This window comes from Physcomitrium patens, chromosome 16, assembly GCF_059467195.1.
Source record: "Physcomitrium patens ecotype Gransden chromosome 16, ASM5946719v1, whole genome shotgun sequence".
Lineage (NCBI taxonomy): Eukaryota > Viridiplantae > Streptophyta > Bryopsida > Funariales > Funariaceae > Physcomitrium > Physcomitrium patens.
Window position 1 is genome coordinate 9,839,443 of NC_143425.1, and position 24,346 is coordinate 9,863,788.

The window sequence follows — 24,346 nt, forward strand, 5'->3', positions numbered from 1 at the left end:
GACCATCACAACATCCAGCAAAGCTATCAACCACAACTCAGACGCCCTCAATCACCTACAATCTTGACCAATTAGAAACCTAAACAAGAAGCCCCATGAAGGCCCGAGTGCATTAACTTCTCCATAGCCCAGTACCTGATCCTCCCTGCAAACTCTCACCGACACGTGCACTTCAGTGTAGCTGCTCTTCATGACCAGCATCCTGGTGGAGTTGTTGTCATCTTAGACCACGTCGAGGACTTCAAGATGGAATGCTCCAACACATGCACTTACGCTTCTATCAGCTCGACCCACGAGATCCTCAGCCGACCACCACTCCGATCCTAGCTTGTGTATACAACAGCCTCTGTTGTAAAAGCGATGCGCCGAGCAAGGAAACCTCCACCAGTGACTGCTGACACGAATCCCAGCCACATGCCAGCACCAACTGCTCGCAGAAAAGAAAACTACTTTGGCGAGGGCGAGCAAATAAACCCTGGACAACCCGTGCCACTGGATGGTCGATAGAGGCCACGGATGCAACCGGTACTTACAGGAGGCCGAACCTAATCCGAGGTCTGGATAAAATCGGTACTGATTTGAGGTCGGTACAATTAGGAGCGAGACTTAGATCCAGGGTTCATCCGGACGCAACCGCAACTGGAAGGGCCTGGCTTTTGCGGCATAGACAAGTCCGTCATCCGTTTGACTTTAGATTTTCTTTAATTGTAATTAATTGCTATCCTAGTCATAAGCTAAATCAAATTACAGTTTAAATATAGTAAAAATATTTAAAAAAATCGTATCATTTCAATATCCATCTTTAAATTTCTTGTTTACCCACTATTTGGCAGTAGTGTAAACGCCTACCCAACAATTTGGAGCTTCCTACCAATTATATTGAATTGCTGCATTTCTCCGAATGTGTTTTTATAGAGAATTTAATATTACTTTTAATACTTACTTGGAATTCTTGTCCAGGGTCTCATTCTAGATCTAAATCCACCCTCAGTTCAAGGCATCATGCTGTTATACTATCTGTCCAGTCATTTTCACACTCCCAGCTCTGGAGACCACGACGGAACCTAAACCTTCAATAAGTGTACACTATGTGTATAGTACAGACACACAAACTAAGAATTATATGCTGGCAAATGTACAAGTGGCCTAGCGAGGTCGATGCAGAAATAGCTTTCCACAGTGGTCTGTCACTACGACGCTTCACATGTTGGCAACATCCAAAGCACAACAATTCCGAAGGAACGGAATGTCATTCATTCTCTGACTACGATTCTACTGCTTCAGGCTTTTTGGCACGATCGAAATGAGAGCGCAAGCCAATCCAGCATTTGTAGTAATCAGGATCCAGCTGGGGAGAGCTCAGAGCCCAAGGAGTGACACGAGGGATAAGAGAGGACTCGAACATAAATGCTAATGCATGATCCGGAATTTTGGATGGCTTTGGGTCCTCGCAGATAGTTCTCTGCAAAAAGGAAATGAGTAGTGTTGAGATACTTATGAGTCGACTACAAATGTTTTTGAACATGACATGGTGGACCTTCTATATTGTACAATACTGTGTAGAAGGTCTTTGGAAACATTTTTCTTTGATTGACCTTTGTTTGAATTAAGGGAAAGGAAATGTGGACAAAAGCCTACCTCATAGGTGACAGTATCTACCCCGTGGGGAGACATGCAGTTGTGAAGACTTGCTCCTCCTGGGAGAAAACCATCAGCCTTTCCCTACAACATCAAACCCTTACGAATCAATTGTGCACGCAGAGTTCATCATTATCCAGAGTGTCCCAAATTTAAATATGAAGCTTATTTTCGCAAACAGGAAATGAACGAATTGTGCATTTCCATATCAAATTCGCATCGAGGGCATACAATGATTCTAGAATCTTCAAAATTGACGACTCTTACCTCATACACGCCGTAAATTAGACCCATAAACTCACTCATGCAGTTGCGGTGAAAGTAGGGCGGTCGAAAAGTATGCTCAGCAACGGACCACCTCGGAGGAAAGACCACAAAATCCACCACCGCTACACCAGGTCTTTCCGACGGTACAGTCAAAACTGCACACAAATTCAATACAGACAAAGATATTTTCATATACGCCCGCAGTGAATGGTGTGAATGGTTTGCGGGTAAAAATGGCGTCATTTTGGCCACCAGAAAGCTAGAAAAGTAAGATGAAATACAGCTTAGTAATCGAAGGAGAAGTTTAAAACATACCTGTATTGATGCATGGGTCCGAGTGATCAAACAATACAGTGTTGTAAGGACAGAAGTTCTTCAGATTGTACTGGGTTTCAAAGAAACGCTTCTATCAACATACGAAATCTACAGTTGATCGGAAAGTCCAGACAAGTTCTGTGGTCTAAAAAGTCTAGACAAGTTCTCTAAATAACCCGATTCTGTAAATGGAGTAAAATGAAAACACTCACAATATCAAGGCTCACCTTATACGGGGCATAATTTCCATGCCAAGCGACGACGTTGAAGGGAGAAAAGTCCTGCTTGGCATCGAAGAGTGCGCCACCAAATTTGTGTATAACAGTGAAACCACCTATCCCCCAGTTTTTCTCCTCAAACCAAGCTTTGGGTGTAAGGAAGTCTCGTGGATCAGCAAGCCCATTTGCGCCTGCACCGTAATACGTCAGCCCAAAGTGGCTTCATAAACTTCTTAACACAAAACAAGAATCTGTAAGCCTGTTCGCACAGTTTCTGAGTGGTTACATTGGATTATTCATGACCCAAATAAAATTAGGCTGCCAAAAACAGTGCCGAACTTGGTTTACCTGAGCATGCATTGCATCATAAAGTAGAAGAGAATACCTATGAGGCCGAGGTCTGGTAATTGAAAATGCCCACTAAAAACTTCGACAACATAACCTCTAGAGGGGCCGTCAGGAAGCTCTACAGCGAAGCGTATACCAAGTTGCACAACCACAATTTCCCCAGGCTTCACCTGTATTCTACCCATCTCAGTCTTGATCCATAGACCTGCCACAAAAAGAGCATCACCATCTTAAAATTACTTCCTCTGCATAGATCTCTGATCTATGTATTCATATCCTCGTTGAATAAATTTAGAGTATAGCTTGAACAAAGACATCACCGAGACATCATAGGAACATCGTATGTTGGATACACTAGCACGTAACTATCGGTTCATTCAATAAAACAAAATTCTGATCCTTTTTCAGTATCAGAAGAAAACTTACGTCCTAGTTGTGGAACAATAAGAAGATCCCCATCTGCGTTGGCAAATGCACAACCCTCCATGGAGGTGTTTGCAGTGTACCTAAAGTCATCGTCACAGTTGGTTTGATTAAGATTAGAGGTAAAATTCGCAACTGAAAACCTTAAAATAAAAAATCAACAAAAAAGAAAAAAGGATGAAGGAAAAATAAGTGTACATGTGGACGGAGTAGCCGTGACGCAGAAACGGGCTACCAGATCCACAAATGGTGTACAGCCCATCAATAAAATTTGTCTCGGCCTCAGGAACATGGGGTGGTTTCCATCTGAGTTGTGTGGGAGTTACGGATGCTGCAGACGTTGAACTAAAATCGCTCACTAACCGTTCGTTTGTCGGCTCACGTGGATGGAATGGTTCATGTGTCACAGACGGCTTTACCCGATACAACCAACTGTCACAACAACCAGAATTTTTCTCAACACAGGCAGACTGGAGGGCAAGACGAAGCGATGCAAAATCTTAAACACCAACACAATCTAAAGAATTACGTGAAGAATCAATATATCTTCAACAAGCACCTTCTCTGATTATGATTCCGCGGAACAGTGAATGCAGTGCCCGATATCTGTTCGGCATAAAGTCCATACGGACACTTGAGAGGGCTATTTTGTCCCACTGGCAACGCCCCCTTCAGAACCTCTGTTGAAAAATGGTTACAGAAACCTCTCTGGTAGTCCAACTCCTCAAAACTGGCGTCACGCTTTGCATTACCAACGTCTCCGTTCACTTTCAATTCCTCCATTAAGCTATTGATATTCTCAATCGCCATGTAGATCCTGAAGTACAACTTCAACTACTAAAACATGCAAAGCATGCCCCTGCGCAACCCGCAACTCCAGATCTCCCCTTGCTCCTTCACAGAATTGATAACAGACACCTACAGCACAATTCCCGATTCAACTCCACTTTTGTCGAAGCACTTTCAACTAAATGGAACTACGTGAGGCAGAATCTCTCCGTTTCCTTATTCGCTCCTCACAAACGATTCTGCTTTCCGAAAAATTTCTGCATGCACGATCGATTCAAGAATATTATATATATATATATAGTTGCTGGGATAGTAACAACAAGCGCAACCACAAATTTCTAGAATGCTAGAATTGGACTTGTTGATAAGAAAAGTCAAGCTACACTCTACGCATACATCTGCCTTCTCTCCCATTGAGAAAACTCTAATTCCCAAAAACTGAACTCCAACGTCTCATACAGCCATCACACACCAACTTCTCCCCAACAACCCATTTCAAATTTTCAAAATTACTCAGAGAGAGCTCCAACAACGATATTGACAACCCAACAAGAGCCCAACCACATCAAGCACCGCTAAAAGCACCCATAAACCGCAATTCCCCAAATCAATTACCTCTCGAAAGCGGCTCAGAATCAAAGAATCGAAACAGCTTGAGGTCAGAGGCTGGAGATTGACGCAGAGCGCTGCACCACCTCCGGATAAACGACAATTCACGAGACCGATTGTAGATCATTTCAGGAGAAGAAATACTGAGGAAAAGCGCAACATCAGCAAGAAAAGTAAGGAACCCAAGTGCGTAAGGGGGGAGAAAAATGGTGGGTAAGACGCGAGAGGAGGGATCGAAGGCCTTGCAGATCGACGCAGCGATGGATCGATCGAAGGGTGCGCTGGAAAAGCGACGCGGTGACTCGCCCACGTGAGGCTGTTGAGGGAGGGGCTTCGCGGGTGGGAGCCCTCAACAGCGGATGCCGCGGGTCCATGTGACCTGCCACGTCACCAAATCCAACGCGACCGGGCCCGGCCCTTCTGTTGATAGAGACTGCTGACACTCTTCCCGCTCTTTATTCTGTCCTTCTTTCCTTCCTTGCAGGCTACTTTAAAGTGGTTTTGCTTGTTGTTCTGCGAGATGAAACCTTAGCTTTTTCATGAGGAGTGAACAACGACATGGTGAGAATTGCATTGGAAATTGGAGTTTTGAGGTATGAAAGAATGGTCACTAACTAAAGAAATTTATGAATAAATATTTATATCTTTTTTATTAAAATTTTTAATGTGTTTATTTTCTATTATCAAAAATATTAAAAAATATTAAAAGTATTAAAAACCTGATTTTATACTTAATCTTTAAAAAATTTCAATTATTAACTATTGGAGTGCCAAGATGCAATATTCTACCTTTTGTCTATAATTTTAATAATGAGTTAATATGATTTTTCTATCTATCACTGATCTTTTAGTAGTTAAAACAAGTTAGTTGCAAAGGTAATATATTGGTTGAGAAATTTGTTAAGTTCATAAATATATTATTTTCTTATATATTTTTTTTTCCAATTTATTTTATATTAGTAAAATATTATTAATTTATTTTAGATTTTTTTATTTAATTTATAATTAATATGGAAGAATGTTAAATAAATCCATACTTTTATTAAATAGATCCACTCTTGATGAAGAATATAATAGTTATGATGAATGTGGTTTGTTTTTGATGATTGTAGATCCAATAGTAGAGAAATAAATCTAGAAGTCATTTCTATTTTCATGATGGTTAGAATGGATAAGTTAATTTAGTAAAAACTTGGTGTTATTGACATACATATTTATATAGACAAGAAATATTAGATGGAAGAAAAATGTAAGTAGAATAGATATTATCTTGTTGTTCTTATTTTGTTTTAGAAGTGAGTGGATTATCCATTTCTACTGTTATATTTTAAAAGTTGCAAACTATCCACCTTTAAACTAATTTTTAGTTTTTTAAACATTGATTGTTTTTCTTAAAAAAAGTGGACTATCCTTCTTTGTAAAAATTTTCATTTATTATTAGAGATTGTAGATTATCCTCCTCTGATTTGATTTGTGAGTTTATTTGAGTCATCTATGGAAGAAGTCAACAATAAGGTTTAGACTCTATGCCAAAAAGCTGTGCAATTGAGAGAAGCAAGTAGATCGAATTCACTATTGAATGGGAGAAGTTTTTTTTTTCTATAAGTATGAAAGAGGCAAGGATAAGTATATTGAAGAAGTTTGATGGAATAAGATCAAAGTTTTGAGAATTTTTACAACAAGTGAAGCTCTTTTTAAGATTGCATTGTTCCTATTATTCTAATGGATTTATTTAAATTAGATTCATAAGAATATTTTAATCCGAAAATTCTCTCTTTTACTTTGCACCTTTAATAGAAAAAGATTCACAACTCTTTTATAATCTAAATTTATTTTCAAAAGTCTTTACAACCATATATAGAAAAAGTGATCAAAAAATAATAGCAAAGATTAAATTCTTATTTTTACAATAAGGATCATGTTCAACCACTATATATGTTGGAAAATTCCAAAATCTTGCTTGAAAAATGGATTGGAATGTAAAAGCCCTTGTCAATGAATTTCGATATAAGTTGAAAGATAATATTAAAGTTTTATTATTAAAAATACCAAGAATAGACTTATTAGAGTAATTTATTGCTCAAGCCATTGTATGTGATAATTGACTTTTTGAAAGATGCTAAGAAAAAAGGTTTGGTTGGAGAGGTACAAGTCAAGTTATGGCAATAAGTTTTTAGTTTGCAAAAGCTTATTTATGAAAATTGGAACCTATACAAATTGATACAATATATTTTAAATCTCTTATTAAATAAAATTAGACTTGACATTGTGAAAAAAGATTATGCTTATATTATGAAGAACCTAAGTACACTATTCAATATTATCCAAAGAAGCAATGTAATGATAGAATGAGAAGCATAGTTGTTAAAAAAGATGATGTATAAAGAAATGAGCTTTTCTAACTATAATATAAATTATGCAACTAGAATCTTAAATAATACCTAATAAAGATCATATTCTTTTCTTAGATTTTTTTACCTTGCTTGATAATAGGAGTTTATTTAAGACCAAACAAATCACAAGGAGTCTTAGCTTCTTCTATAAACAAAAACTTTGTTAAAAAATAAGAAATATCATTAATTAAAAAATAATCCATGTAGATAGAAGTCATAGATGGTTGTTTATTATTCTTTGGAAACATTACCTATGAAATAGTTCCTTTAGATATAAGAACTAAAGATCATAATAGCTTAGTAATTTTTAATATAATTAGATTTTTTTCTAACTCAATTAATTTAGGATTATTGTGGCTAAAAAAATATAATCTTTAAATTGATTAGATTTTTTGTAACCTTTATTTTTTCTATAATTTATTTTAAGATTATTTTAATCAAAAAAAAAATCATAAGTTTAATACATCCAAATCTTTATTGATAGGGGCAAGAACTTTCATACATGCTACAAAAAAAATGTAAGCTATTGCTATATACGCTACACGTATTTTTGATAGAAAAAAATATTACAAGTGGCATTCTAATCTAATATCAAGATTATCAAGATGTTTTTGAAAAAAAATAAAATAAAATAAAAATAAATCATGTATTCTTTTAGAATATCGTTCCTATGATTATTCTATTGATCTTCAAAAAGGAACTCAACCACCATTTTCACCAATCTATAGTCTATGAAAAAATAAGTTGGTTGTATTTAAGGAATGTAATGAAAAGAATTTAGCTAAAAACTTCATATGACATTTTAAATCTCCAACAAGATTTCCTATCTAATTTGTGAAAAAAAAAAAAGATGGATCTCTAGGGATGTATACAAACTATCAAAGATTCAACAAGATCACCATAAAAAATAAGTATCTTTTATCTTTGATTTCAAGACTTTTTGATTAATTGAATCAAATAAAGATCTATACAAAAGTAGATCTATAAAGAGCATACAACTTAACATGTATTAAAGAAAGAGATAAATAGAAAATTATATTTTGAATCAAGTATGGATATTTCAAATAAAATGTCATATCTTTTAGACTTATAAATGCACTAGCTACTTTTAAATATTTAATGAATGATGTCTTTTGTGACTTTTTTGATGACTTTACTATTTGTCAACTAGATGACATTTCAATTTATTCTAAAAATACATATGAGCATAAATTTTATGTTTTTTGTGTATTATAAAAATAAAAAAATAAATGATTATATGCAAAGATAAAAAAATAAAAAAATAAAAAAATGTGTATTTTATACTACTCAAGTTGACTTCCTAAGATACATCATTTCAAACCATGGCCTTATGATAGATCCCAAAAAGATCTAGACTATCATGGATTGGAAGATCTCAAAAATAATTATAAATGTGCAATATTTTTTAAAAAAAATACCAATTATTATCAAATCTTCATAAAAAATAATAAAAATAATAAAAATATAACTTTTCTTACACATTTGACCTATAAAGACAAAATTAAGTGGAACAAAGAAGCTAAAGCATCTTTTGAAGCCTAAAAAATAATATTTATTTTTATATCAATCTTGTATCACGTTGACTTCTCTAAAGCATTTTTCATGGATTTTAATGCATGAGACATTACCATGGATGTTATTTAGTAATAAATGAAAGCAAATAACAAGTTCTATTTGATAGCTTTCTATTTCAAGCAATATTTAGCAGCCAATGCCAGCTATAAGATCCACAAAAAAAACTTCTTGCAATTGTGGATTCATTTTAAGAATAGTGTCATTATCTAAAAGGTGCTTCTAGTCTAGTCACAATGTATATAAATTAAAAGAATTTCAAATATTTTATGTTGGTATATGTTTGAATCATCGCCAAGCTTATTTAAGCATATCTTTATTAAGATTTTCTTTCAAGATCAATTATTGTTTCAAATATATATATATATATATATATATATATATTAGATGTCTTTTCTTATCTTATATCAAAAAAAAAGATACAACTTTTGATGAAAAAAGAACAATTTTCTTAAAGCCAAAGTATTTTCAATTTAAACAATGAAATTAACATTAATTGTTGATTCAACCTTTTTCAGGTAAATTAAATTGACTATGTCTTCTTATCTTCTTATTCATGATATTAAAAATAATTCTTATAAGTTTCATGATACTTCTAAGTTTGGATTTAAGAATAATATATTCTATATCAAAAGACAATTATATATTCCAAAAGACTAAGTACAATTATATATTTTTCAAGTTTGTTAAGACTTTTTAGCAACCAAATATTTTGGATATAATAAGACTTTGGAGCTAATATCCATAGATTTTTGGTTGCTTCAAATGTAGATGGTGGTCAAAGACTTTATACAATCATGTGATGTTTGTTTAAGATCAAAAATTCCTTATCATTAATCTTATGGACATCTTCAATCATTACCTATTTAAAACAACCATGGTCTTATATTTCTATGGATTTTATCATAGATCTTTCAATCTCAAATTTTTATGATTTTATATTTGTGATAGTAGATTGTTTTATTAAGATAGCACATTTTATATTATATACAAAATCTATCACATGTAAAAAAAATAGCTAAGCTTTTCATTGACAATATCTGTTACTATAATAAATTAGCTAAGAATAATATATTGGATAGGAAGATTTAATTTATATCAAGATTTTAAAAGTAAAAATAAAGTTATTTTTAGCTTTTCATCCTCAAATCAATTAACAAAAAAAAATAAGTAAACTAAGTTTTAGAGTAATATCTGATATATACTATTAACTACTAAGAAGATGATTGGACAACTCTTTTGTCAATACTAGAGTTTTCTTATAATAATACAATATATTCTTCTATACAATAAATATATTTTTTTGTTAATTATAATTATCATTTATGATTTCATACTTTTAACTTTGTAAAAGTTAATAATCTTATGGCAAAAGGTTTAACAAATTGTTTATTTGAGCTACATACAAAAATAAAGGTTCAATTAAAAAAAATTCAAAAATGATCAATACAAATGCTTATTACAAAGAACAATCTTAATTTTATATTGGCAACAAGATACACTTACTTCATTGTAGTATCAAAACTAAGGACCTTGGTAACAATTTGGATTACTATAGGCTTGGATCATTTCCTATTTGTAAACAAGTCAATTCTATTACTTATCAATTATATCTCTTAGAGTCTATAAAAATCCATCTTGTATTTCATATATCTCTTTTTCACCTACATAATACAATGAATATCTTGGGAAGAGGAAAAATACCATCTCATCTTATAGAAGTAGATAGTAATAAAAAATATGAAGTAGAAGAAGTTTTAGACTCAAAGCAGTGCCAAAATAGGTTAAAATATCTTGTTTATTGATACGAATATGATATTAATAAATACATATGGAAGTCAACAAATTTTTTTTTTAAAAGTAGCAAAAAATATTAATGCTTTTCATTGATGATATCTATTAAAATTAAGATGAAGAATAATAAATCTTTGCTATAAAAGAAATAAAATCTAAAAAAGACAATATTCTATTTTCTATCTTTATTTGTAGTTTTTATATATTTGTGGCACTAAGCAGATGAAGAATGAATAACTCGTAAATTCAACTTGAGGACTATTGTTTGTTGACTTATTAGATAAAATATTATAATTATTACAACCTTCAAAATACTATAATAGATATGAAAATCTTCAAGAATGATATGTTTTTCCTTGAATAAATGGCGAGATATAATGTGTTTGATATTACAATGTTAAAAGAGATTCACAATCTCTAGTGATTTTATTAAAGGTAGGAACAACTCATGATGGTGTTTCAAATGTTTTATTTGAAGGGAGTTACAACGGCCTCAACAGTGATAAAATAATAAGATGGTCTTCCACCCATAATATAAGATATTATTGATGGCTGAAAAGACCTATCAATCATCTTCAAAGAGAACAAAAATCAGAGTATGTGGCAAATACAATGTGCCATATCTGAAACTTTCTCAATACATGATAACCGCTCCTTGTGCAATTCTTTCCTAGAAGAAGGAGTGATGTTATAGACATATATATTTATCTTGATGAGAAGCACTAAATAGAAAATAAATGTAGTTAAATTTGATATTATTTTGTGGTGAAGCTTCTTAAAAGCTTTATAGAAGCTTTATAGACTCATTTGAGTTAATATATGTTTACAGTTGATTAATAGGTTAAAAACTTGGCCAACAAGTTAGCCATGTGTCTCACATGTAGATAACTTATGATACAAGTTAATAATATAGTACACATATAAGAAATTTGATTGGCAAGTTAAGATATGTATCTTACAAATTAGACACATATTGAATATCCTATAAGATGTCACTACATAGTTCTAAGTTAGATAGAATATATGGAGGCAAGAGTGAAGCCTTCTTTATTCTTATTAATGCCTTTTTAGTCCATTGTCTAGTTTCAAGACTTTTTTGTCTTCTTTGTCTTTTGCAATAGCTATTCTAGTTTAATATTGTACGATTTTTGAATGATTTTCTAGTCTTTTTGAACATCACAAGAATTTATTGATCTTATAATTCTTTAAAATTCATATCCTTGATATTTGAGTCTATTTAATATATATATATATATATATATATATATATATGTGTGTCTTTTTTTAATATATTATTTTCAAAAATATATATGCATATATACCTATATCCATATATACATAAATATTTTTAATTTTTAATTTTATAAGAATTTTATTATTAAAAATTCATATTTATGTATATATATATATATATATATATATATGTATAGTTTTAATTATAAAATAAATTTTTATATTTAAAATTTTAAAATTTTAAAATTATAATACAAATATATATATATATATATATATATATATATATATATATATATATATATATATATATATATATATATATATATATATATATAGATTTTTTATCTTTTAATATCCAAAAAAATAATTTAATACTACCATCTTTGTATTTTTAAATTAGACAAAAGCTTTATCTTTTATTTAGACTTTTGAAATAATACCATATAATTGTATGATTTGACAAATTTTAATGTAATCTTAATCTACCATTTATTATGTATGGAGATTTGTTTTGCTTCATATCATGAATTTATGATAGTTATTTATTCATATATTTAAAATAAAATAATTTTGTTTATTTATTTATGTTAATTTAATTTTATTATTATTCAAAATTTAAGAAGATTTTATATAAATGAAAAAATAAATCAATAGCTTAAAATTATGTAAAAGTCATTAATAAATTCCCAACACTTTCCATATATCTATATGCTTTTATTTTTTACTGAACATTAGTAAATCCTAACAAATTTAATATTATTATTAGTACTAGGTATGTATGTAAATATATATATATATATATATATATATATAGCAAGAGAGAGAGAGAGAGAGAAAAAAAATAAAAAAAGAAGATATAAATAAAAAAAAAATATCAATTTTCTTTTAAATTACTTTAAAAAAATTTAAAACCATATTTCCATATTAATTTCAAATTACACTTTTGAAAAAATCAAAGTCAATAATAAAAATAAAATTTACTATCTAAATAGAAAAATAAAAGAAATAATGGAGTGATTATAGAACTTTGAATTTGTACATTTTAATATAGGATTTGTTTTTTAAAAAAGAAAATTGCACAAAATAAGTGATTTCTTTTTATAATAAAATAATTATGCTTGAAAAAGAAGTAAAATATTTTCTGCTACTAAAAATTAAATTTTATATTAATTAAATATCTTTAAATTTTTGGAAAAAACAAAAATAGTAGTAATAATAATAATACTAATAACAATAAAAACAACTTATTGAGGTAAAACTTCAATTGATGTTTTATTATTTCTATTAACTTTTTGAAAATTTTGTCTTTATTTTTTATATTCTTTTACCTTAATATATACACCTTGTTCTGCTTTGATTTTTTTAATTAAGAAATCAAGATTTGTTTTGATGTCCAAATATGACATAATTGCAGATAATCAATGTTAAATTTTATAGAACTTAAATGATACTTTATTCTTTCAATATATACGTGCAAATTCAACGTCATCTCAATTATGTGAATTCGTACATCACACATATTAAGATTTCAATTTATTACCTTGTCTTTATTAACAAGTTCAACCAAAATGTATTTTTTGATGTAATCATTTATATTCTAAAGTCATAATATTTGTTGATAAACTTTCTCTACTGTTTTGTTTTGTCATCGTTTTCTATTCAGCTGATTGAGAGAACACAGACAAAATTTTATACTTTAAAATTATTGCATACAAGAACAAAAACATTATTTTTCTAACTAAAAAATTAAAATATACAATACAAAATTATCAAGATTCTTATCTGTTAGATAGAAATCAATATTTTATTGATAAGTTTCTTAATTTAAACACAGATTTTTATTTATTTTTAGATAAAACCTAAACTATTTTTTTAATGTAAAAATTGTATTATATCAAATATATTTTAAATTTTAAATATGATATAAAAACTAGATTTTAATTCAAATGTATATTTATTTTTATTTATAATAGGTACATAGTAGATTTTAATGATATCTAATTTTTTTATTTTTTGAAAAAAATATGTTTTTTATTCAATTGAATTGCTTTATCATTCAAATGTTAAAAAAAATTATAAATTTATAAAGAAGTTTTAAATATATTAAATATTTTAATATTTTTACATTTGTTCAAAATATATTTTCAAAAATTTAGTATTTTTTAAATTAAAAGATCTTTTCAAATTTTAAAATTATCTACTATGAAACACTAGTTTTTTATTTGAATTCACATAAAATTCTAATAAATTCTAGCTATAAAATTATTTGAAATATCTTTATTTATTAATATTTTAACTTTTAAAACTATTAAGCATGAAAATTTTCTCTATTTTTTCTTTTAGAGAAATTTCTAAGTTCTTTAGAAAAAAGTACAAGAGAGTGGCATCTCCTTTATTATAATAGAAATCATTATAGAAGTAATAAAAATAACATAAAATAATGTGGCTTTTAGTTGAATGCCATGATTAATAACTTAAACATATTAATAAACTTGTACACAATCAAAGTTGTATAACATTGTTTTATATTTTGACCAACAATAAAGAGTAGATATGGTTTGTTCAAATAAAATAATATAAATTATTCCTAGGCTATTATAGTTTATAGATTTGTATTAATGTGACTATAGAAAGTGATATAAATAGAGTGGCTTTTTAAATTTTTGTCTTCAAAGTTCTAAAATCTAATATGTTTATGTATGTGTGTATATATATATATATATATATATGTGTGTGTGTGTGTGTGCATGTATCTATATCTATGTGCATGTATGTGTGTATATATATATATATATATATATATGTGTGTATGTATTGAGGTTCTTGGCACTATATAAAATTTGTGATTGGCACTAAATTAAATTAATGTTCCTTTTTATTGTTCCCATTGTTCCTAATATTCCTTGTGTTTCTAATTTTTCTTGTATTTTCAATATTTGTAATGTTTCTAGTAAATTCAACATAAGAGGTACTCACAAATTGTTGTTTCATTGAAGTAGCATTGATAGTGAATAGTTTCGATTCTTTGTTGGATTTTCAAACTCTCAGCACTAAATTATCAGAGGTTGTGGGTATTCACATTATACATAATTCTCTTAAGGAGTCTTTGGAACACAAAGAACATGTGCAAATTCTACTCTTTGAGAACATAGAGCTTAATGAATGATTACTTAAAAAGTCCTATTATTTATATTATACATATATGTATGTATGTATGTATGTATGTATATTGAATAATTTGGACCTTCCATTCTAGAAAAATAATTTATTAGATGAGTAAATCATAAAACCATCTTTTAAAATAATGTGATGTTAACAAAACAAGTAACATTTGTTCACCTCTTCTATCATTTTTCTGAATATGTGGAACACCTATTTTGAAGATTTAAAAAAATAAAAAGATTAAAAAATAGATATATAAATCTAAGTAAATTATTTTTTAAAAATCCATAATCAATGTTTTATTAGCAACAAATGATTCAATAGCTAAATAATTTTTGACAATTATTTAGCTTACTAAATGGTTTTCTTCTAATATATATATATATATATATATACATCATACATATATGGTAATTTATTAATCACCACAATGAACATAGTTTTTGAAATACAAAGTTACTTCAAACTAATCTTTCAAAAGCCACCATTAGACCTTTTAAGATTATGTACTATCTTGTCAAAAAACATTTGTGTACCAATGTAGTTGTTGCAAGACATTGTGATATTATGACAATGAGTTATAAAACACTCATAAGTCCTATAGTATAGAATTTTAACAAGACTTATATGCTTGACTTTTTTAAATTCTTTGGATGTTCTTTAATACACTCTAAAATTAAATGATTCTACTTTTTGTCTTGGATTTCTTCCAATGGCTACTTTATATTATAATTTTTATTTTTGGATGTCCTTGTGACATGATATTATGATATTGAAGAACTCTCCAAGAAGGAGGTTGACTATAGTAAGCGGTGAATAGTTAATGGTGAAAATTCCAAATCCAATCAAATTTTAAGATGAAAAAGTACCATCATGATATCTTTGGCAAGAGGAGAATTGTGTATGCAACCTTGAGGAAACTAACTAGTATGTATTTCAATTATTTTAGATGAAAAATAATACAATTTTTAAAAATAAATTATAAAATAAAATAGAATAATAGTTAGATGTTAGTTTTGCACATACATGACATATATAAAACTATTATTGGATTTGTTTTTATTAATACCTCTCTTGTATGTACTATTAAAGAAATTTTAAAAATAGAATTTAATACAATTATATTACCTTTTTTATAACAATTTTTTTAATGTATGCATTGATATAATAAGACTTTTTGAAAATCTTCTATATAATTTTAAAAAGTGCAACCATTTCAATGAAAGTAACTAATGTAAAGTTCTGTAAATTTGAGAAGAATTAAGGCAATACAACATGAAAGATAAATTCAATTCAAACTAGGATAAAATATGTCATGTTTTTATTGCCATAAAAAATTAGTTTCTTAGTTCTTTAAGACTTTATGATCTTGAATAAATTTAGATTTATGACTATCTTCTAACCAAACTAAGTATGAACAAAAAATAATATCAGATGGATGGAAAGATTGAATTAATACTTAACATAGCAGAGAGACCATCAAAAGTCACAGATATGATCAAGAAGACTGACCAAAACACGCATTCTGGGTGATTCCCTTGCATTGTTCTAAACGTGGATTCTCTAAGTATTTTAAGTATTCAAGTGGAAAAAATCCAGAAGCTACCTACTGTTAATCAGTGATGAGGAACGTCTACCTTATCACCGACACACGGAATCTGCTTCGCTTTTCACATGTGGATTTGCTAGTCAGAGCAATTATTCAATTGAGAGGGTAGAGCAACATCTCTGTTTAATTTACAGTTGAAAACAGCGGGAAGCCGAAAGCAAACTGTACTGCCCATAATTTTCATCTGGTGACGATTAGTAAACTAGACGTGATACTTGCCAACACAACTGTGTTGACAGCCTTACTAAAGCTCTAGATTTCACATCAGGCCACCGCTCTAATAAAAGCTATTGTTCTCTATTTTCCATCACAACTCAAGCTTTCAAGTAGAAGTGTTGTAGGTCGGACAGATTACTCGAAGATTAGTTGAAAATGAAAGTTGTAAACTACAAAACTCCTTCCCTAGGGATATGCCCCTGCAGTAGATACCATGTTGGGGCCATTTAAGTTGATTGTAAAGCGCTCATATTTTGATGAAGCATGAGGAATGAGGTGCTAACACACCGTACAGTTGCTAGACCAAGTAGCAAGGCACTCAACATTTCAGTCTGAGTCTACCAAACAATACAAGAAAATGATTTCCTGGTCCGAAATAGACAAAACCAAGCTCAGCACCAATTGTCGGGCCTCCCTGCAAGCAAAAGAACACAAATGAGTCAGGAACTTTTTCAATAGGTCCTAAACGACAAGACCTGCTGAAAAGTAAGCAATACATCTGACATGACCAGCAAAAACTTGCACTTGGGAACCAATATCCATTTATGTTGGAAGGCTTAACAGCAGCATTACACGCTATTGGAAAAGCAAATAAATCCGTGGATAATCTATGTGCACACACCTTGCCATTTAGAAAGACAAGTTCACCATCCACCCATTGAGGATTTTTAAAACCTGGTTCAGCCATCCTAGCCTGTCCTTTGTACCTCGCAGTCTGGTCAACCAATTGTATTTCTCAAATCAAAAATCGATCCCAGTCGACAAGCAATAAAACAGTAATACAAGGAGATACTCTGTGTTAACCCATGTGCGAGCAGCAAGTGATTGCATGCATTCATAGTTCGTTTCCGTTTAAGCCAAAAACTTACCACACCAAGCTCCTCTGGATAGACCCCCCTGTGCGGCAATCGACTTCCTTTCCCAACCTTGGCACGGAAAGATACCTGCGCAGCTTCAAAAATTCAGCTCCGTTCTAGTAATATGAGACAATTTCAACCATCACAAAAAGCTCGGTCAAGGTTTGTATAGATAGAAGAGATGAAGTGAAAAAGCTTGTCTGTCGATTCAAAGAAGTACCTCGCCAGCAGGCACATGCACATCGCCGGTCAACTTTACAGCTTCAACATACTCGAAGCATTCCCACACTTGATTAACAGACAAGGTATCAGCAGTCTGCCAATTACCATACCTCCGGTGAAGTTGCACTACTTCTGCAGACTGGGGTCCCAGAGACCCAATATACAATCCTGCACAAAAAACAGGGATATGACTCTCTCCAAAAAGCAGAAGAGACACCTGAGCGTAATACAAACATGTGATACATATTGAAAATATACAAAAGTGACGTCATCTAAATTAAACAGATGCAAGATACACAAGGCAAAAATCGAACTTCTAGTTCTATCAGAAAAGTTGAAATTCATTTGAGCTATTTCTGCAGAACCCTCGTAGCATACTTCTAACTAGGACATACCAGAAAAGGGATCGTTCTCTGAAGCTGATATATTAATACGTTGGAACAGTGTGCTCTTGAACAAACCCCGCCGTTGTTGGGCCCTAGTCACAGCCTTTTCTAAAAGATCTCCTAGATTTTTGCTTGATATCTCCACCGCATCAGTATCGCTCTCCTCTGAATCCTCCAAGTCCACTGAACCGGCCTGAAAACACATCATTGCCATTATTAACACAGAGGCGTCATTGACTAGAGATAAGCAAGCAAGGATACGAAACTTCTGAATACTTAATTTCTGACGGTTCTTGTTAGCACCGGACCATCAATGATTGATCTTGAAGAAAAGAATGTCACCTAGCTGTAAACACCACGAGTACCCACGTCCTTCCTATAGAGTGATCAAAAAGAGCTCCTAACCTGCAGTGATTTGTCTATATTCTGCAGAAACTCTTCAAGTGGATCAAGAGATCTGGTATTGATAGAAGATCCTTCAATGCCGGCTACCAATGCTACAGATGAATCCGTATCCTCCGCAGCAGTCAGCAATTTGGATTCCTCTATGTGGAAAACAAATTTATCTTTTGCCCTGCGCTCAATGTAAGCAGGCACACGATGCGGCGCTCTTGAATGGTACTCATCCCCTAAGATTTCTACCTCTACCGACCCAGAATCACCATCACTTGGCATAGAGAAGCTGCCTATAGGTGGAAATCCATCAACAGACTGGATAAATTGCAAACCAGAATTGCTCTTGCCAGCTCCAGCCAACTCTTCGTGCCTCAGAAGCTCATCTTCTGCATCCTCCATCAACTGCTCCACTATATTTGGCAAGTCAGCCTCTATCTGACCATTCGCTATTACCTGTTAAAACAGTGAAGAACAGGAGAATCAAATATCGCCAGAAACTCTTCCGTAAATGCAGATGCAAGTACATCAGACACTTGGCATAAACGCCTTCCGGACAACTGCATACAAGAATTATACGATAAGTTTAACAACGTAACAGGTCCCAAAAACTTTCAAGCGTTGAGTTGAATGACAGAACAAACCTGGAATACTTTCATTTTTACATCCGGCATCCGATCTTTCAGAAAATCAAGAATCTTCTTAAGACCTTCTTCCATTGCAACGTATTCTTCGTCATCTCTGAGACCTTCCATCTCATTAATACCTCTCTCGTAATCTTCTTGAATATCCTCCAGTAACTCCAATTTCAGCTGCATATCCCTACTGGCTTCTCCCAACATGCTTGAAAAATCAAGCACATCATTACCACTGAGCTGCATATCCTTGCTGGCTTCTCCCAACATATTCTCGAAGTCAAGAACATCTTTGCTGAATCCCACAATTGAATCCGCTGCATTATTTGAATCCCTTTGAAGATAAACAGCATGTTGTTGATACTTGTTTTCTTCGTCCTTTGTGAGATATACCTCAAATAAAGGAACACCTGATGCTGCCAAAGCAAGTTGCCTGAAAGATGTAGAACACGAAATTCTAAGAAAAGGCCAAGTAAAAGATATTTCTCAACATCCTTCAGTGCAGTTTCTATCCGTCAACCATCACAGTGTGATGCAAGCAAGCAGATGATAATATAACTTCGAATTAAAGGGTACTAAGTCTACTAATCAGCTCCCAGAGCAGAGTAATCATCAAGATCTCAATATACTTCATAAAAGAGCATCCTCAAATAATTTATCTCACAAAGGTCGAAGAAAACAAGTATCATAATTTAAAATTATAAATTATAAAATAAATAAATAACTATAAAAACTATATTAAAAAATAAAAATAAATAAATAAATAAATAAATAACTAAACGACGTACTTATCCACTTTGACCCATGACTCACCTGGCGCTGTAACCTTTTGCAATGAACCTGCCTTCTGAAGTGGAGATATTAATGATGCGTCCATATGGGTCGTCATCGCTTTCAGACACACCAGCCCACCAGCCCACCAGCCCACCTGATCAAAAAACACTGAATAAGCATCCTCATAGATCCGGCATGCGCAACAGTTTCCAAGTAAATAACCAAGACAAAGATCTAAATTACGCAAAGAAGATAAAAATGCTTCTTGTAATTGATAATTTAGTTAATAAAGAGCAAGGTAAAGCTTCCTCTTGAAATTTCCCTGGTTTCTCTTCTAAATTGGATTAGATTAGTCAAGCTAACGCACAGAATCTGAACCAAATACATGATCGACAGACAGAATCTCAAACGTCTGCCATGCCTGGTACTTGCAGCAAAAGATAGGAAAATAAACCCAGGAAATAAATACTCACAAGACCAGCACCAGCCTCGTCCCGCAAATAAGCGGCATCACCGTATCTTTCTTCCTTCAATGCTTTCTAAGAAAAAACACAAACCAAGACTTTCAGCATACGTAATAACGTAGTATTTCCAGAAATTATGAAGAACAAGATATCCTGAAACAATCCTGGTAGCCAATCCAAAATTCCATATAGTGCATTAAAGCTATAAAACTCGTATTGAGATACTTAGTTGTTTAATACAATAACATGGCCTGTGAAAGCAATATCATTACTGCGATCTTGAGATAAAAGATACGAAAGGGACCTCAACTTACTATATGCTAAGTAATGTTCCCAACTCAAAATGAAAATTTCTTTGATGAAGTTTACAACTCAATAACTTCAGATTACACTATGAAATCTCCCAAAGAATACAAAGCAAACAAGACAAACAAAAGGTATGGTAGAATGTTGCACCTTAAAATCACTCATGGCACCTGCAACCAAATCCTTTGCTATTAAGGCAGCCAACTTTTTCTTGATACGCCCAGCTTCCTCAAATTCCTCCAAGTTGATTGCCTCTTCAAGTTGAAACTGCATGCAGACAGCAGCTCATAAAACTAAACTCATCAATGAACAAAAGCCTATCACTAAAATGATGTTTGTATCCAGGTCTAGATGAGAAGCTTGACACAAACTAACGCGAAATTTAGAAAATCATCCCCAGCGCACACCCAGATCGCTTATATCACTGAGACCAAATAAGTTCAAAATGTTAGCATTTTGAGGACTACTTTTCCAGAGGCTAGTATTTACTTGTTTTCGTACCATTAAAGATCCTCGACTATCCAAATGAGGTATGCCATGTTCAAGGTGCAGCAGCCCTGCAAAGGGATGCGTTGTTCGTTGTGCTTCACTGAATGTGAAGCACAATCCAAACAACAGTCACCAGTTTGCACCTTCGCAGAATCACTAAACCCTAAAACAAACGCCTATTCACCTGCAGCTTTTGCATCGCGTTTTGGAGCTCGTCAACTTCAGAGAAAAGCTCCTGTAGCTTTTTCCAGGAAGCTTCTTCCTTGGTCACCGTATTCGACACTGCAACCTCTTCAGCCTGAATCCCTGTCTTCTGCTTGTAACTCTCTAAATAGTCTTGCAACCGTTGTCCTGCTGTAGCTATCATCTCACGTAATGGATTTCCCATCTTCACAGTTGTTGCCTGCATTGTCCTTTCAGCCAATCAGCCAAGGCAAGGCCACATGACCCTGGCAGGTTGAAGCACAGTGAGGTGCCATGCACAGCATCACGTCGATATACATAATTACTAAAAAGACTCATTAGAGTGCATTCACTTTCTAAGTTTACAGGAGGGAAATTTTTGTGTCAGTAAAACCCCTGGACTTTTTAGACCTTGAATATATTCATTGTATTAAACCACTATTAAGTACCATGATTCATGAAGAGTGTTTCAATTTCAAAAGTCTTGTTTGACTTCTACAGGTTCTACTAAAGGTTCAAGTTCCTAACACCCTCGTAGGAGCATGCATGAAGTTAGTGGACGTACTCCCGCCTTCCTTTGCCGTAGTTGATTGTCGCTATCCGAAGTCCCGGCTACTTCGTCGTTGGTTTCGTTGTTAATCTCCTCTTCATAGTTGTTACCATCTTTACCAGTATTTCCCGCCCCGAAACATCTACAAACTCCACGTTTGCAGCCATTTCCGTAATTTAGTCTCCTATCTTTGCTGGCTCCAAAATTCCTCCCTGAATTATGAGTCGATACGTTATCTGCAAGAGACTTGGAAAGAAGAGTTTCTTGCATGATTAACCGACTGCACGTAGGCACTGGGTGATTATGGTAGCGACCCTGAGCTGCGGTGCTGGCGCGGGCATAAATGTGAGAATCCAACCCCGCCACTGCACCCGCAAATGACATTGTTAATGACATTGCTGGCATAGCGGGTCATAAACAAAGTTGCTCCTCAATGTTTTTTCAGATACTGCTAGTGTTACTCCCCAGATCCTCTATAATGTACTTTGTCGATGATCACAAGCCCCGGGTAAATAAACACGTAGAAATCCTGCAGATGACAAACGCAAGAAATAAATACTCTAATAAAAAATACTTCGTAGGTAAAATAATCATGAACAAATTTTTTGGTTATTTTTCAGCCATTCTTCCTTCAGCAAGAAAGTTACAAACAAAGAGCTGATTTTTTATTTTATTTTATTTTTGATTATTAACTCTTTCAAATAACCAAAATTGTAGAATGCACTGCACTAACAACCTTTGCAATAAGCCATTTCAACATGCAACCCTGGAACATAACTTCAAATTAAGTTTCTGTCGAAAATGAGTCAAAATTTTGAGGTTCAATCTGTGCTCAGTTCTCTGTAAATAAGAAAAAAAAAAAAAAAAAAAAAAAAAAAACTCTGACGTAGTACCGATCCCGAGGGCTCCTGTTTCTACAACACCAATGTATGGAAATAAATCCTTCAAAGCAACTTAGTCACAAATCTTCAAGAATGAAAACAAAACAAAAAAAAAAACAAAGTAAAATAAAATAAAATAAAATAAAAAACAAAACAAAACAAAACAAAAAAACAAGGGGTAGCCTCACTTGTGCTGTCAAAGATTGTACAGAATTTGATTATTAAATGATGCTTAAACAGAACAGAATCCGGATGGCGACGACCACCGAACGGTTTACAGCGTCGATCAAACACTCCCAAGTTGAGTTACATACGCAAATATCATATGCCGGGTAGAGTAATTCGAAATGCCACGCGAACTACTGATTGCGGCTCATCATCATTTTCAATCAACAGAGGTAAGTGACAGAATTTAGGAAGAGGCTGAACTCGAAATTCAAGTGCAACACCACCGTCCTGTCACTCAACAACATCAAACCTCGCCACGCGACACGCTATGCCATCTCTAAGGACTCCTAAACGAGCAATTCGGGCATCAATTCCAGTATCGAGCCAAACGCCGTCCCAAACTCTAATCCAAGGTTTCTGTACCGCCAATCTCACCTACTGTCTCCTCCTCACTGCACAACCGTCACCGCCGCCTCCTTCTCGTCGTCATGTGGCTTTATGATACAAATTTTCCAGAACTCCCCGCTCGCAGCCCCCGATGCTTCGATATCGGAAACCCCCGGTGCGGCGCTCATAGCTCACACACCAATCCACACCATAGCTCTCATCCCGAAGCCCAGAAAGACACAGCTCGGATCATTTTGGTGCTCCTCCACCACAAGATAGACAAACCTCTGACAATAACTCGCTTTTTCCTAGATAAGAAGCTCAAAACAGTGTTATTTTCTAGACTCTCAAAACTACACTCGGCCTATACCTTCGAAATCGGAGATCCTGCGTTTCAGTTTTGTACCAAATACGCAGATTCTACATTCCCTGTAAATCAAGTTGAGTGAATGATTTTCCTGATGGGTCTTCTTTCTGTGGTCGAATTGAAAATTACTAATTTTTGAAGATATGGCAGGTTTGTAGGATTTTTTTGGAATGTGTATATTGTGCTTTGCATGATTTGGGTCTGAGTGATCATTTTCAAAGAACTTCAATGAACGTAGATGTTGTGATTTGGATGGGCAATACCCAATTACCAAACAATTGAATAAATAAAAGGGGATGTTAAATAGATCTAAGTTTTTACTAAATCAACCTACCCATTATGAAGATTATAGTAATCATGATGAATGTGGTTGGTTTTCATTGATTTTGAATCTAATAGTGGAAAAATAAATCCAAATGTTCTTTTCTTTTCTTTTTCTTTTTTTGTTTCCTATTTTTGTGATATGTGGATCAATTTAGTAAAAGCTTGGATCTATTTAACATTTTTCTAAATAAATTACAAAAATGAAATACAAGTTCATATTAATGTATTTTTGGTCTTGGACAAAACAAAATTATAATAAATTATTTTGTAAATTGCATGGTTAAATTGAGTCCAAAATTATTCTTTAAAAATTAGTGTAATTAAAAATAAATATCTTTTATGTACTTTTG

General features: G+C 32.6%; 2 protein-coding genes across 5 annotated transcripts; both read right to left on the reverse strand.

Annotated features, from left to right (window-relative positions):
• Positions 1-892: 892 nt before the first annotated feature.
• Positions 893-4,770, reverse strand: LOC112293512 (homogentisate 1,2-dioxygenase). The gene is made up of 10 exons (XM_024543010.3): positions 4,614-4,770; positions 3,769-4,255; positions 3,408-3,641; positions 3,213-3,292; positions 2,824-2,991; positions 2,448-2,629; positions 2,221-2,290; positions 1,906-2,060; positions 1,639-1,722; positions 893-1,462 (listed from the first exon to the last, which is right to left on the reverse strand). Exons 2-10 carry the CDS (start codon positions 4,017-4,019, stop codon positions 1,265-1,267), a joined length of 1,422 nt encoding a protein of 473 aa, XP_024398778.1. The 5' UTR covers positions 4,020-4,255; positions 4,614-4,770; the 3' UTR covers positions 893-1,264.
• Positions 4,771-16,466: 11,696 nt separating this feature from the next.
• Positions 16,467-23,579, reverse strand: LOC112293822 (protein EXECUTER 2, chloroplastic). 4 transcript variants are annotated; one of them, XM_090256940.1, is made up of 13 exons: positions 23,354-23,579; positions 21,885-22,398; positions 21,321-21,539; positions 20,798-20,914; positions 20,348-20,416; positions 19,917-20,020; positions 19,113-19,536; positions 18,481-18,924; positions 18,085-18,268; positions 17,688-17,857; positions 17,480-17,554; positions 17,233-17,325; positions 16,467-17,025 (listed from the first exon to the last, which is right to left on the reverse strand). In XM_090256940.1, exons 2-13 carry the CDS (start codon positions 22,272-22,274, stop codon positions 16,930-16,932), a joined length of 2,385 nt encoding a protein of 794 aa, XP_090113066.1. In that variant the 5' UTR covers positions 22,275-22,398; positions 23,354-23,579; the 3' UTR covers positions 16,467-16,929. The 4 variants fall into 4 exon arrangements, with proteins under 4 accessions (XP_090113066.1, XP_090113069.1, XP_090113068.1 ...); XM_090256943.1 differs by lacking the exon at positions 23,354-23,579 and adding an exon at positions 23,065-23,179; XM_090256942.1 differs by lacking the exon at positions 23,354-23,579 and adding an exon at positions 22,939-23,046.
• Between the last annotated feature and the right edge of the window lie 767 nt (positions 23,580-24,346).